This window comes from Denticeps clupeoides, chromosome 16, assembly GCF_900700375.1.
Source record: "Denticeps clupeoides chromosome 16, fDenClu1.1, whole genome shotgun sequence".
NCBI classification, from domain to species: Eukaryota; Metazoa; Chordata; class Actinopteri; order Clupeiformes; family Denticipitidae; genus Denticeps; species Denticeps clupeoides.
In genome coordinates, this window is record NC_041722.1 from 17,008,141 (window position 1) to 17,022,975 (window position 14,835).

General features: G+C 46.9%; 1 protein-coding gene across 9 annotated transcripts in view; it reads left to right on the forward strand.

Moving 5' to 3' along the window:
* pmfbp1 (polyamine modulated factor 1 binding protein 1) overlaps positions 1 to 8,902 on the forward strand; it is a 143,208-nt gene extending 134,306 nt beyond the window's left edge. For 5 of the 9 annotated variants that reach the window (XM_028955972.1, XM_028955976.1, XM_028955974.1 and 2 more), the window contains 6 exons: positions 2,002 to 2,148; positions 2,325 to 2,434; positions 2,520 to 2,594; positions 2,800 to 2,893; positions 3,618 to 3,728; positions 8,428 to 8,796. In XM_028955972.1, coding sequence (XP_028811805.1) covers positions 2,002 to 2,148; positions 2,325 to 2,434; positions 2,520 to 2,594; positions 2,800 to 2,893; positions 3,618 to 3,719 — 528 coding nt within the window. In that variant the 3' untranslated portion in view covers positions 3,720 to 3,728; positions 8,428 to 8,796. Of the gene's footprint in view, positions 1 to 2,001; positions 2,149 to 2,324; positions 2,435 to 2,519; positions 2,595 to 2,799; positions 2,894 to 3,617; positions 3,729 to 3,876; positions 5,253 to 8,427; positions 8,797 to 8,852 lie in introns of those variants that run through there. The other 4 variants (XR_003742702.1, XR_003742703.1, XM_028955973.1 and 1 more) reach the window with 4 other exon arrangements.
* Positions 8,903 to 14,835: the final 5,933 nt, after the last annotated feature.

Below are 14,835 nucleotides of genomic sequence, written 5' to 3' on the forward strand. Positions count from 1 at the left end.
CCACCTTTAAGGACCCACTTGTTTAAAAAGTATTTCAGACGAGTCCAACACTAACACACACACATGCACACACACTGCACAAAGTAACATATTTTTTTCATCTAGCACTTAACAATTGCCCAGCATGTTCTTTTCCTGACAAGTTCGGCCTTATCAGGGCTCTTAGTTTTGTAACTCCAAATCTTTAGAAACCGAATGAGAATTGCTGGTGTCTTCCTCTTGAAAGTCACTTTGGATAAAAGCGTCTGCTAAGTAAAGTAAAGTAAAGTAAAGTAAATAATTGGTAGCTCGCATTAATTATCAACCAAGCAGAAAAGACTATTTGGTTTTAGAGTCTTTTCATATCTGGAGAGCTGGTTGATCATCTCCGCTCTACAAGAACAGGCCATCTTGGTTCTTTGAACATCTCCTATCAGTGCTTTTCATGCTCACTACTCTCCCTTAAAAAGCACTCAGAGCAACTCCTTCACATGTTAAGGCAGCATCCTCTTCCTCTTTCTCCGACTCCTCATCACTGAATATAACATCATCAGACCCAGGACCTGAACACACGGCTGAAGGTCGTTCTGCACCTCCAAGATATCATCTGGCCGTCCTGTAGAGCTCTGCATGCGGCTGGGCATTATCTGGCCGTTTGTGTTTGTTTGTTTGTTTGTTTGTTTGTTTGTTTGTTTGTGTGTGTGTGTGTTTGTCCACCATGGTGGGTCGGGTCTTGGGGCGTCTCCTCACACTGAGCAGCTGAAGTGCTGTCAGCGCTGCATGATAACAGCTGTGCTCTGTAGGCCTCCTAATTGGTTTAGGAAAAGCATCCTTGTCATTTTTTGCGGTCAGCAATCTTCTCGGCTTAAAAAAAGCAAATAAGCTCTCTCTCTCTCTCTCTCTCTCTCTCTTTTATTTCTCCATCTCCTCTTCTCGCCTGAATGAAAAAAAAGAATGTTTAGCCGCAGTTTGTGTTTGTGCTCCTTGTCTGTTTTCAGCTCTTGCTTTTAAAAATAATTGCTGTTGGTGCTGCAGCCGTATCAGAGGAAGGTCGGTAATGACTGCCGGCGGTCGAGTGGAACGCATGGCGCGGGAGGGAGGGCGAGGGAGGCTCATTTTCTACACTGCATGCATGTGTGTGTGTGTGTGTGTGTGTGTGTGTGTGTGTGTGCATGTGTGAGTGAGGACACACATGAAAATGTGGTGGTGTGCATGTTGTGCAAAAAAAGTGTGTGTGTGTTTGTGTTCTTGAACGAATATGTAAGTGTAGAAGTGAGTGTGTGTGTGTGACAGCGTATATGTAGTATTTAACCTAACATTTTGGGGAAAAGGGTTATTATTAAGACAGAAGACATGCTGTTGGGTATTCAGAGTTAGAATTGTTAGTTTTTTATAGTTCATGATAGTTACATATTAATAATACATACATACAATACACATTTATTTCAATAGTTTTTCAAACATGTCGAAATTGAGATGTGTGTGTGTGTGTGTGTGTGTGTGTGTGCAGTCTGGCCTTTGGTGTGGATTAGCAGTGATAGGTGGGAGAGGCCGATCAGACGTTAAGCACACTCCGGCGCCTCTGTGATCACAGAGGGATTATGGGAGATGTGGAGGCCGCCTCCAGTCAAGCTCATCTCCGCTCGCACACTCAAACACGCACACTCACACACACACACACACACACACACAGAGAGACGCGCACACAAGCTCCCCACTTTAATTGCCTTTGCTTCTTTCATTACATTTATTGCCTCTCCTCTGCATTGCGTCTACTCTGGGCTTGTGTAAAGGTCATTGTGTTGACATCAGCCCCCACTCCTCGCCTCCCCCGGCGGCGTCTCAGACACAAGTCTCACCCGGAGTTGAAATTAGAAGAGAGCACCTATCCTCCGCACAATCAAACCCGGCCGCTGGTGCAGAATAGCACGTTCCAATGAACAGCTCACACGCCGATGGAGACGTAGGTGGGCGCTCGCGCGCCGCGCCGTGACCTTTGACCGCTGTGCCGTTTGTGTTCAGGTCCAGAGCTGCGGTCGTCAGCTGGCCTGCGCCCAGCAGTGGGGGCAGCAGCAGCAGGATGCTCTGGGAGCGAAGGAGGAGGAGGTGGTGGTGATGAAGGTGGAGATGGCGTCTCTCAGGGAACACTACCATGCCAAGGTGGCTCAGGTGTGTGTACAGCATATCTATCAGCGCTCTTGGGATCAGTTTTGCCACAAATAAATAATAAACATTTGGAGTTGTGTGTCAGGACAGCCCTCAGCGAGGCGATGAATGCGGAAAGCTGCTGATATATGATGTTCTTTTAGATCACTATAATGTCTTGGATGGATTCTCCATCGCAGGTGGAGGTGCTGCGCTGGTCTCTGGGCATCGCCCGCTCAGACAGCTCCCTTCTGCACCGGGAGAGTGAGCTGGTGGTCACCAGCGTCGTCCAGTGGATTCAGGAGCAGAAGTACGGCGGCTGAGAGCAGCTCCACAAACGGCAGATCACCGCAGCAGCTCCTTGTCACTCACCCTCACCTCTCTTCCCCTTCTAGACAGACCAACGAGAATATGGTCCAGAAGATTCGAGAGCAGAGCAGGAACATCATCAGTCTGATCGCAGATAAAGAGTAAGCTCCTCAGACTGCAGCAATGTCCAGTGTCATGTCCAGTCTTTCTGGTTTTGTGCTCTGCACAAATGTTCTAAAGTCGGCCAAACATCTCAAAAACATGGAGGAAAAAGTCATAAACTAGGAAAGCTTTCAGACTGAGTGTTTGTGTGCATGTGTGTGTATGCGTGTGTGTGTGTGTGTGTATGTGTGTGTGTGTGTTTAGTCACCTGCAGGAGAGCCTGGAAACCCTTCAGCAGGAAGTTTGCCATCTGAAGAGAGAGCTGAATAAGAAGAAGGCGGAGCTGCTGGGTCTTAGGGTAACTGTGCAGAGCTGGACCGTCCTGAATTAATTAATTAATTGATATGTCAATTAACCTATTAATCAGCAAGAAATAGTAATGAAGGTGTCATTACTATTAAATCTACAGTACAGGCCATAAGTTTGGACACACCTTCTCATTCAATGTGTTTTCCTTATTTTCATGACCATTTACGTTGGTAGATTCTCACTGAAGGCATCAGAACTATGAATGAACCCATGTGGAGTTATGTAAACACATTAAATAAGAAGGTTTGTCCAAACTTTTGCCTGTACTGTACCCAGAATGTAAGGAAAGGGACCCATAATCGGAAGTTTGCCGATTCAAATCCTGAACCGCAAAAGGTTCCACTGCCCACTGCTCACCAAGTGTGATGGTTAAATACACATTTCGTTGTGTCACCGTGTGCTGTGCTGTGTTTCACAATGACGTCCACTTCACTTTCACCTTCATATGTAAATAAAAGCCGTGAGCTCCATGTGACACATCAGCAGATCTGGAGGTGGACATCAGATGTTTGTTCCTCTCCTGCTGCTGTCATCACCTGACTGTGGTTAGCTCTCACTGGGGTAAAGATGATGAAGATCACAAACAGGAGGACACTTCTGACACCAACATGTTAGCAGCAGGTGTGGAGGTGCGGAGTAGAGTCTCCTTGGTCTGACTCTTTCTCCCATTCCTCGCATCCTTCCTGTACAGTGTGAAGTTGTACTTTCTTTAGAACCGACGGACCATCCATCCACCTGTCAGTGGGTGTCATGCTGTGGCCGATCTTCCCGCAGCTGCTGATTGGCTGGAATGTGGGTCACCTGCAGCCAGTTAAAAGGGGGTGGTAAGTGCTGAGAGCTTTGTTGGATTGCATCCTCGTCTCCGTGGTTTTTGGGGATTAGCTCAGTGTTTCCTTGGGTCGCGTTTGTCCACTGGGGCGCTGAGAGCCGGGCAGATTGCCGTATTTATGGGGTTTTTTTTTTAAATCCCAGCCGCTCCCCTCCGGCCCACGGCTGTAACACCTCCTCCATTAAGGCATGTGTGGCCGACATCTGGGAGGACCGGCCACCCTCTAATCCACACCTGGGATCTCGGCGCAGCTCCGGCCACCGGCCGCGGCGGGGGAAGCTGCAACTTGTTAACACTGAAGATGCATTTGTTTAGCCAGGCAGATCATTCTGGAGGGTGATCAGACGAAAGTCATGTTATGGATGTGTGTGTGTGTGAGATTTCCTAGAAACAAATTCCCAGCAGCAACTGCCGGCTCCTACTAAGGTCGTGACTCTTTGCAGATATTCGTCCAGAATTATGGATTATTACTTATTATTAAACTAATATTCACCACAAAGGTCTCCACTAATAAACTACATTTAATTAACCTCAGGTTAACATTTCTAGAACTTGTTTGTCACCTTCATGCATTTATTCTGTGTAGTTCCATGTTATAATGGCATCATATGAATATCAGGCATTTCGATGCTTCAATGCTTGGACAGTGCCTGATGTTGTACCGATGCGGGAGCATCACCGGCAACTTCATGCTTTACATGCAAGACGTGGGTCCAGCCAGAGGATCAACCTATCGAGGGATGGGATTTAAATTAAGTAGGAATCCTAAACCCTTCCTTCTGTAGACAGATCATGTCAAGAGCAGCTTGTTGTGTGTTCAACAAATAATAGACACATACTGCAAAATACTTGCATTTCTGTAGAAACAAAAATGCCCTTTTTCTTCATTTAAAGTGGGGACTGCAAAAAGGTCAGTGTGTGTGTGTGTGTGTGTGTGTGTGTGTGTGTGTGTGTGTACTCTAACTCATCTATTATACTGCTCCTCATCCCCTCAGCAGAGGTGGAAATCCCTGGTAATTCGAGGTATGGTGCAGACCTCAGACTTTAATCAGAAACTCATCTGGATGTTTCTGGAGCATTCATGCCGCAGTGGTGCTGGAATTTAATTTTTTCCCCCCGAGATTGGATATGAATTTTATAGCAGTTTCCGGAGGAAAAGCACAAAAAAAAATGGTTTGAAGCCTCATTTTTGGGATCCAATCTCCTCATTGCGGTGGATTTCTGAGCACAAGGAGGTTGCTGTGGCTGCTGGATGGGGGCCCCTGATCCCAGTCCACCGGCTCCTGTTGACCGTCTCATGATGAGAAGCTTCTGCAGCGCAGCGCCTGCCTCCTGCCTGTTTGCTCTCATTACGGACCCCATCCTGCACTCCCTCCTCCGAGCTTTGTCAAACTTTTGGCTGGGAGTCAGTGCCCCGGTGACTCCGGTGGCTAATTACCCAGAAAGCACTGCTGTCATTTCTGTGTGTTGCCGTGAAACCCTAAAGATGTGCACTCAGTCCATATAAACATGCTTCATTTGACTCGGCGCAAATCCACAAATAAACAGATGAGTTTGTGTGTGTGTGTGTGTGTGTGTGTGTGTGTGTGTGTGTGTGTCCTGGAAGCCAGTGTCCATTTGCCTGTTTGTTTATTTATGGCGTTCGGAGGGGGGCCCGCATATTCCGGCACGTTCCGTCTGCACGCATGGCTCCCCAGCTTTCATTAAGTGTCATTACCCGAGCTCTCAGTGCGCAGAGTGCCGGCAGCGGCCCCACGAATCCGCCAAGGCCTCGGCTCCCACTCCGCACACATGTGCGCGTGCATACGAATGCGGCGATGGCCCGGAACCTCCTCGCAGGGGGAGGGACGGCGGCCATTCGGAGATGAAGGACAGCATTCAAGCCTGGTTTGTTGTCATAAATACGTGATAGAAGTTCCGTCTCTCAATGCAAGAGGATCTGCTGATGCAGACTGGATGCTGGAACGCAGGGACGGGCCGACTTTAGCCGTAACGCGGCCCATTCTTACCGGAGAAGAACTATGGTAATAATAAAATAACGACAACTGCTGTTGCCTGATTTCATTAGCAGTTTCACTTTCCACTCCGCTGATTGATGGGGAGCCGGCGATGTTTATTTGGATATCAGGGGATGAAATATTCATATTGTACGCTTTTCCAAGCAGAAGTTATCCGGGTGCAGCGTAAATGGTACTTGGGATTAGATTTTCACTGCAGATTGCTGTTATTAAAGAGAAAGGGGGGGGAGGGGGGGTGGCTGAGCGGCAGCCATCTTCCTGGGAGGCAGCAATCTATTTCTTCTCCACGCGGTGCCGGCGCGCCCGACCAGGGGCACTTAATGCACTGGAGCAAAAGTGCTTTGGTTCGCAAAGCCTTCGTGCCCTCACCTCTCCCTCCATGTGATTGAATGGTTAATAACTTTGACTTTCCTCGGAGACGCCGCGGCCGGAGGCTCGCTGGCGTTGCCGCATGTCAGCCTCTCTGCCCCCCCCACGTCCTGCCCGGCCAAGCACTCGCCGCCCGACTGTTTGTCTGCCAGCACTTTGATTTTCAGAAATGCAGATCTGTACTGTGCGGCCGCACTCTGCAGCTTCGTACCAACTCTTTTACGTCAATCAAATTCAGACCAAAATTCAAATGTCACGTCATACATAAAGTGACGTGTGCCGAAATGCTTACTGAAGTATAGATGGGTGCATTATAAAAGAGATAAACAGAAGTAGGGGTATACACAGTGTTACATTGCACATAAGTGTATTTTATATCATATATAATGTAAGTAAGTATGTTATATAGCACAGTGAAATTTTATGGAGTACATTGTATTGTGGTATATCATTGTCACTGAAATTAAATTGAATATGTATTATTAATTATAAAATAAAATTAAGATATTTGGTTTTGCTGGGGCAGTGGTGGCCTAGCGGTTAAAGAAGTGGCCTCGTAATCAGAAGTTTGCCGGTTCGAATCCCGGTCTGCCAAGGTGCAACTGAGCAAAGCACCGTCCCCACACACTGCTCACCATGGGGGATGGTTAAAAGCAGAGGACACATTTCTCTGTGTCACCGTGTGCCGTGCTGCAGTGTTCCACAATGACAATCACTTGACTTTAATTCATGTCCTGTTAATGTATCAGTTGGTATTTTTTTATCCTTTATTGATTGAATAACCAGTGTATTGATGTGACATCATGACATGATGTGTCTGTCCTGCATCTTACTGCCTTTCTGTCTGCTCTTGCTCGTCCTGCTCATTAGCACAGTCGGAGATCACTGCGCAGGCAGCATGCGACCCGGCCTAATTGCGCGCCGCTTGTTTTCTCCGGCTGCAGCCTGATGTGGCTCCTGCTTATTTATTCTCCTCCGGCCCATCCCTCGCGTTGGACTGGCGAGGGACTGGTCCCGGCTGCCCCGCTTCTGGTCCGGCCTTATTACATCAGCCTCTGCCCCGTCTCGGCCCCCGCACACTTTAAACTTGTAATGTTCCCCGTGTGGATTTGCATTCATGCTTCTGATTGTGTCTTCTGCTAATTATCTGCGCTGGAATAATTTTGCATGGTTGAGTGTGTTTGTCCCGGCGGAAAAGAAACAGCTCTAAAGGGCAGCATTAGCAGTGATGCCGGGAATAGCTGAGTGAGCCAATTGCTTATGCAAAGCTGGCAGACGCAGACAGCGACAAGAACTTTCTACCGATGGGAAGGGGCCGTGTCAGCCTGCTTAGCTAAATTTGCATTCGTTTGGAGGCTGAAGAGCGTCAGCGGAGAGAACGGCGGTTGTTCTTTTTCTCGCCGCGGAGACTCGTGTGACCCGCGGTCAGAACGCCCACCCGACCCTCGAACCCCCCGCTTCGCCGTGGCAGTGGTGAGCTGTGTCCTGGTGGAGCATCTGCAGCGTGGGTCTCCGACACATGCAGATTTTGATATTTGGCACAATTTTACACAAATGCGGAAAACATGGCTGATCATTTTCTGATCGCAAAGACCAAATATTGTTAATAATTAGAGTTGGCAGTAACAGGAGTTACAGAAGGTCGTGACCCCGGATCCGTGTGCCAGGCCAGAGTTTTGTGGTGTCGATGTTGTCTGCCTGTCATTCCAAATTGTGGTGCCCTGTAGTTGCCCGTATATAAGTCGTAGTTTTTTCCGGGTCATTGTTTGTCTGCTTGAAGTCATGTATGATGTGCATTTGTTAAAAGTGAATCTCGTTCTCTACGCCAAGCCGTGCCAACGTGTCCTGGTCCATGACAAGGAGGGATCATTTAGCAGTCATCACCAGGGCATCCTGCAACACAACACAAGCCCAAATACACCAGGACGTATCAACCGACCCCACACACTGCTCCCCGGTCATCTGTCATGGCTGCCCACTGCTCACCAAGGGTGATGGTTAAAAGCAGAGGACACATTTCGTTGTGTCACCGTGTGCTGTGTTGTGACAAAATGACAAAAACAATCACATTCATGTGACCTGCTGCTAGATCAGAAAAAATGTAAAAATAAACTCATGGGTGTAAGTGTCAATGCTGTCTTGTTTTTATTTCGTTAAAATCTTCTCACACAAATGTTGTGTCGGTTTAGACCAGGACCCTCGCTGCTCACTTCAGATCCTCGCTGCCTCCTGAACTAGCAACCCTTACTCTAAATGAAAAAATGAGGGTTTTCAGCTAGTTGTGTTTCTCCTGTCTGTCGTTCACAGCTGTAGCACAAACTCCAGAGGAACGTCGGGCGCGCCGCTGCAGAAGAGAGAGTTGACAGTGACCCTGCCCCTGCCCCTGGTGACACACCCAGGACCCTGTGGAAAGGTACCATGGAAAAGCTAAATATTGTTGTGCTGTATCACTGCTCTTTATCATGAAGTTAAATATGATTGAAGCTGTATATGATTAGTCTGTATTTGGTAGGAATGGATTAAAACTGGTGATGGGTTTGTGCATCAGCATCACTATAAATTTCATATTCTGTGCCGTTAAACAACCAAGGTGTCTTGAGAGTGTCTTATTTTTAATAAAGTGTCTTGTTTTTTTGTTCTTTTTAAATGAATTGTCTGTTTTGTTTATACACTGCTAAAAAAATATCTGAATTAATGAAATATTCTTATTAAATACTTTGTTCTTTACATAGTTGAATGTGCTGACAACAAAATCACACAAAAATGATCAAATGTATCAACCCATGGAAGTCTGTCACACTCAAAATTAAAGAGAAAAAACACACTACAGGCTGGTCCAAGATGAGGCTCAGTAGTGTGGACCTGGACTAAAGCATCCGGCAACTCCTGGACAGTCTGTGGTGCATCGTGCCGTTGGTGAATGGAGCGAGACATGACGTCCCAGATGTGCTCAGTTGGATTCAGGTCTGGCAGGAACTGCTGACATACCCCAGCCATATGAGGTCCAGCATGGTCTTGGATTAGGAGGAACCCAGGACCAACCACACCAGCATTCGGTCTCACAAGGGGTCTGAGGATCTCATCTCGGTAACTAATGATTGTCAGTCAGTGCTGGACAGTTTGGTTTCACAGAAGTGTGATTGACTTGTGTTGTTTAAGTGTTGCCTTTACTTTTTGAGACATGAATGTAGCTGATCGTAAGTTAGTTTTTTTTATACATGAAGTACTGTAACTAAAATAGAATTATGCCTGTGCAATGACGTGGTAATGTGAGCGGCATGCCTGTGGTTTACAAATTACGTGGAAAGATGTGGAAATAATTCTTTGTAATTATGAGGATGAATAAACTTGAACATCAGTGTCTGTGTCTGTGAGATATTTAATTATACATCCGTGCTGTTTACATGAATGAGTGGTGAAGACGTGCTGTTTCAGAGACGCTCTGTTGCCTCTCAGATCCTTGGTCTTTTTTTCTTCCTTTTTCTCAGCAATCCAACTCCAGGAAGTGACTTCTGCTCATTGACAATTTGTGAATTTGATGCTGTGTGAAATTATCTACCCATAATCAGTTTTCCAAAATGACCGTCATTGTTGAAAGCCTTGAAGGATACTGACGGATACTGAAGAAGCCTTGAAGGATACTGATAACTAACCGTTAGGTTGACCTAATGTTTAATAGATCAACCTCTGTCAACCTAATTAAATAGGTCAAATCTGTCCATTTTCTATCATTTGTACCCACTGTGGGGATGATGGTGCCACAGAGGCCTGAAAGTGAAGTGTTGGAGGGAACAGAGGTGCCGTTGTCTGCTTGCTGGATTAATCCCTGCTGCCTCTCAGGAAGAGGAGATCGTCTCTCTCTCTCTCTCTCACTCTCTTTTTTCTCGCTTGCCGAAATCAATAGGCAACATTCTCTCTCGCAAAGCCAGTCAATACCCAACACTTAAGGTGTCTGAGGAAACTAAAGAACGCCAATAATTGTTATTAATGCCATGGATTTCCCCTGCACAGTGTTTAAGGGCACTTCAAGTGTAACATCCATGTAGCTTGTTGTTCCCTCAAGCAACGTTTCTGGATCGGCTGTCTTCTCCGTGACTCACGGGCAGCTGTGTACGGGAGAAAAGTGCTGCATGTCCCCCTGAGCCAGTCTGCAGAAACAGTCAAGAACTTTCGCGTTCTATTCAAAGACAAGTCGTGGTTGTGCCACTTTCTTTCCTATTCAGTTTTCTGTTTTCAGACTCATATGTAGAACTGCAGGATTGGAAAAAATAAAATCTGAATCCCCATGCCCAGCTGGTGATGCTGTGTGTATCCTGCTTTGAAACTGGAAAGTTTCCTCATGACTAGTTAAATAGTGTTGTAGTTAATAAAAATTTTACTATTTTTTTGTGGTCTTGGTCTCGGTCTTGGCCTCGGACGTACCGGTCTCGATGGGATGGGGAAAAAAGAGAAAAGCTAACACGAATTTAATTTAACATGTAATGACACTTTACAGCAATGCACTTTTTCTCTTCAGTTGAGGTGAGTGATGTGATGTCGATTCTAGCTCTAGTCTGTTTTCGGTCTTGGTACCTTCAAGACTCGGTAGAGTCTTTGCCTTTATACCCTTTGGTCATTGCAATGTCTTTGTTTCGGTTTAGGCTAATTAGCCTTGACTAATATTTATTATAATATTTTATTCTGTTGTCCTCGTCCAGAGACCTTGGCTTTGCCCTATAGTGGTCAGAGAAGCACTAACACAAACAAAACAAGATGGTGGTGTTATCAGCAGCATTCATCTATGTTGCCTCCAGGAACAAAAGTAGACAACGTACTAATGCTCATCCAATTTAGAGGTTAAAACTTGTGAATTTTTACTTTAAAGTGTCTGTAGTTTTAAATGGTATAAGTATTGTTACACAACTAGGTCCTGACCTCCTTATATAAAGACATACTTTTTTTTGGAAAACTACAAATTGTGTTTTTTAGTGATCATGTCTCGACACATTCCAAACAAAAGCTCGGGTCTCAGGAGGATAACTGAACAAGTTAAAATGACTGGATGGAAGATGCCTTCTCATTTCTTAAATAACCATGACTGAAGAGAAATCCCATGTAGTCATTACTGGCCTCTAAATGCAGTACAGAGCACTGAAATGACTGAAGTTGGGTAAAGAACCATCTTTTATTAAAACTTGGAAGGATTTACATTTATCAGACGCCCTTATCCAGAGCGACTTACAATCAGTAGTTACAGGGACAGTCTCCCTGGAGCAACTTAGGGTTAAGTGTCTTGCTCAGGGACACAATGGTAGTAAGCGGGATTCGAACCCGGGTCTTCTGGTTCATAGGCGAGTGTGTTACCCACTAGGCTACTACCTAGTGGGTAAGGATACTGGAGAACCACCATGTCTGTGGAAGCAATGGTCAGAGATCACTTAACGATTTGGTGAAATTATAATTTACATTTCTGTCCTTATCCAGAGCGACTTACTGATCAGTAGCTGCAGGGACAGTCCCGCTGGCGTGAGAGTGAAAGTGAAGTGATTGTCATTGTGAAACACTACAGCACACGGTGCACACAGTGAAATTTGTCCTCTGCTTTTAACCATCCCCCTTGGTGAGCAGTGGGCGGCCATGACAGGCGCGCGGGGAGCAGTGGGTGGGGACGGTGCTTTGCTCAGTGGCACCTCCAGTGGCCGATCGGGATTCGAACAGTCTCACCTTCTGATTATGGGGCCACTTCCTTAACCGCTAGGCCACCACTGCCCCACTCAGGGTCAAGTGTCTTGCTCATGGACATAATGGTGGTAAGTGGGGTTTGAACATGTGACTTTGTGGCCTAGTAGGTCCCACACTCACCTGTGAACAAGAAGACCACAATCACCACTAATAATCTTCTGTGAAATGTTCTGGGGTTAGTCAAGTCTGGGTTAACCGACATTAGGTGGGGATAAAATGAAGTCCAGGTTATGGGAAGTGAGTGTGGGAACTTAATTTTCACACCTCAACCCCACTGAGAATCTTTTGGAGGTGCAGAATCTCAGGAGAGAATGTCAAGGCCTCACCCCTCCAAGTTTTTGAGTTCAAATCCTGGCTCCAGCTTTGTGTGTGTAGAGATGGCGTGAGCCTTCTCTGGGTTCTCCTGTTCTCCACCCAGAAGAATGTACACTAGGTGGACGGGCCTTAGGTGTGAGTGTGTCCCTGCCCTGATCCCATGGCCCTGATATGGATTAGGTGGTTATGGACAGTGAAGTTCCTTCAAGCAATTCCAAAATGAAAGTGAGCACATCCTTTTCTTTCCTGTTCTGAGTTTGAAATCCATGGCCTCTGGAGAACCTTGTTCTCCGCGCTCAGCCGAGCGAAGTGCGTACCCAGCAGGGCCGGCAGGACGTCGGAGAGATGGGCTCAGGCCAAGCCTCCACCCGGGTCCCCGCTGTGCCGCAGATGCAGGTCGGGATGTAATTGGGTCCCACATGGCTCTTCATTATGACGGCGCGAGGGAGGTAACAAACAGCGGGCTGCCCAGGGCGGGAGCGGGGCTCCCGGTGCCACTCACACCCTTCTGTCTCCATCCCACGACAACAGCGGTGGAGTTAATTAAAAGAGCGCCTGATGCAGTGTTTTCCTCATCAATCTCAATCGCGCTCTTATTAAGTACGTAACGACAGCGCAGGCCTGGCACCGACACTTTGGGGGCTTCCGGAAGGGGAACGGGGGGCAGGTCACATGGGCAACAATCCCAATAAATCGCAGCGCTCACTGTCAGAGACAAACGCTCATCAACGTCCCGCCGTCGCCGTGGGGCTACGCTTGTGTGTGTGTGTGTGTGTGTGTGTGAGGGAAAAACCTCACCTTGCCGCTGCCAACCGTCCAGCGTGGGCGTCGGCACAAGAGCTGTGGGTTTAATCATTAACCATTAACTAAGGCGGATTTTTTAATTCCCTTTGTCAACGCGGGCCTTGCGCTGGAATCTTCCGTCACTCAGGAATGGCAGCCAGGACGCCCGGCCGGATCCTCCCGCCATCGGATCGAGCGGGAAAGGGCCGCGGAGGCGCGTTTTTATAATCATTGCTATTAGCATAATGGCTACCGAGGGGGGAGCAGGGCCGTAATTTCCATCATTACCGTTGGCAGGGAAACACTTTTTAAAGCGGCGCAGGAAAAGGCCTTTTCATCTCCATCACCCGCTCCAGGTTGTAAAGAGGCGATCCGGCGAAATAAAAGCGGCGGGGTCTGAAGTTTACGCGCCATTAGTGTTGTGTCAACAACTTCATCAAATCAAGTGCAAAGTCATAAATGATGATCGTGGATTTGCATTTTCTTTTTTTTGAGGCGTTGGTGCGTTCTAAACAAATTGGTCGATATTTGTGGGTTCGAATGTTGTTGGCCCTGCCTATTGACCTGATTTAATTCCATCTCACTCGCACCTTCGGTCTGCTGTGTTCCTGCCGCTTGACTCTACGGCCACATTGTGTAGGTGATTTCCTGGAGGACGAAGACATCGTGTTCCCAAGACCAGCTGAGAACCTCTGAACACTATCCACTGACAGTAAGAACTGCCGTGATATCGTTCCCGATATAAACCTTTCCAACTTTACGCCATGCGTACGGCAGTCAAGATTTAGAAATTTTGAAAGAAAGCGAAGTGATTCACAGCAGCACAGCACACGGTGCACACAGTGAAATTTGTCCACTGCATTTAACCCATCCCCCTGAGTGAGCAGTGGGCAGCCATGACAGGCGCCCGGGGAGCAGTGTGTGGGGATGGTGCTTTGCTCAGTGGCACCTTGGCGGATCGGGATTCGAACCAGCAACCTGATTACGGGGCTGCTAGGCCTTAACCGCTAGGCCACCGCTGCCCCAGCAGATTTGGATCCTGCAATTAAAGTATATTTAGAGAAGATTTCCTTTTTCTTCTGTGTCATTTGGCCCACTAGTGTATATATTTTCATTTTTTTGTCTTAATGGCTCATATTGCTCAGTTTGGATTTTTTTTGCTTCTGTCTTGTCACTTCAGCCTCCTTTACAGACACTTCTTTAAAGCACCTTTGGTCCCGTTTTTCCTTCCATTGCTGTCTTTTCTTGTTGGGTGAAGGTTTTGCTCAGCAGCTTGGACATGAGCTTCAACGAAAGCTGGTGTGAAATCCAGGGAGTAGCAAGAGTGCAAACTGCTAAACGGAGACTTTTTACTGCGGCTTCCTCAATTACAAAAACCTCCACAGAAACACAATTTTTTTTTTACGAGAAGTTAAAACTCCTGAAACTCCTTTTTTAAAGGGAGCAAAAAATTATGTGCCGCTCCAGCATCCAGAGCAAAACATTTGGAAAGGAATAAATGACATTGCTTTGTTTGGCAAGGAGGGTCATCCATCATAATTATAATTAGAAAGTGTCCCCTCACCCCTCTGCCCCATCAGCGTCTGATTAAATATTCTCCGGCTGTGGCGAGTAATTGAATTGCGTGTGCGCGCCCGTACGGTGGAGCCAGGGGTGGTGGGAGACAGGGAATTAATTAAAAAGTCGGCTCGGTCCTTTCAGCGGCGCCGGTAACGAGCAAATCTGGAGCAACAGACTCTTATTTATAACAAATTACAGCTTTACATATATCCCCGTTTTCATAAGGCGAGGGTAAAATGTTGACTGCAGGTGTGCAGATGCCTTCGGGGGCCAGGAGGTCTTCACCATTTGGTGAATTTTTTACGATGCAGGTATGCGTGTTAGTATATCTGCTGT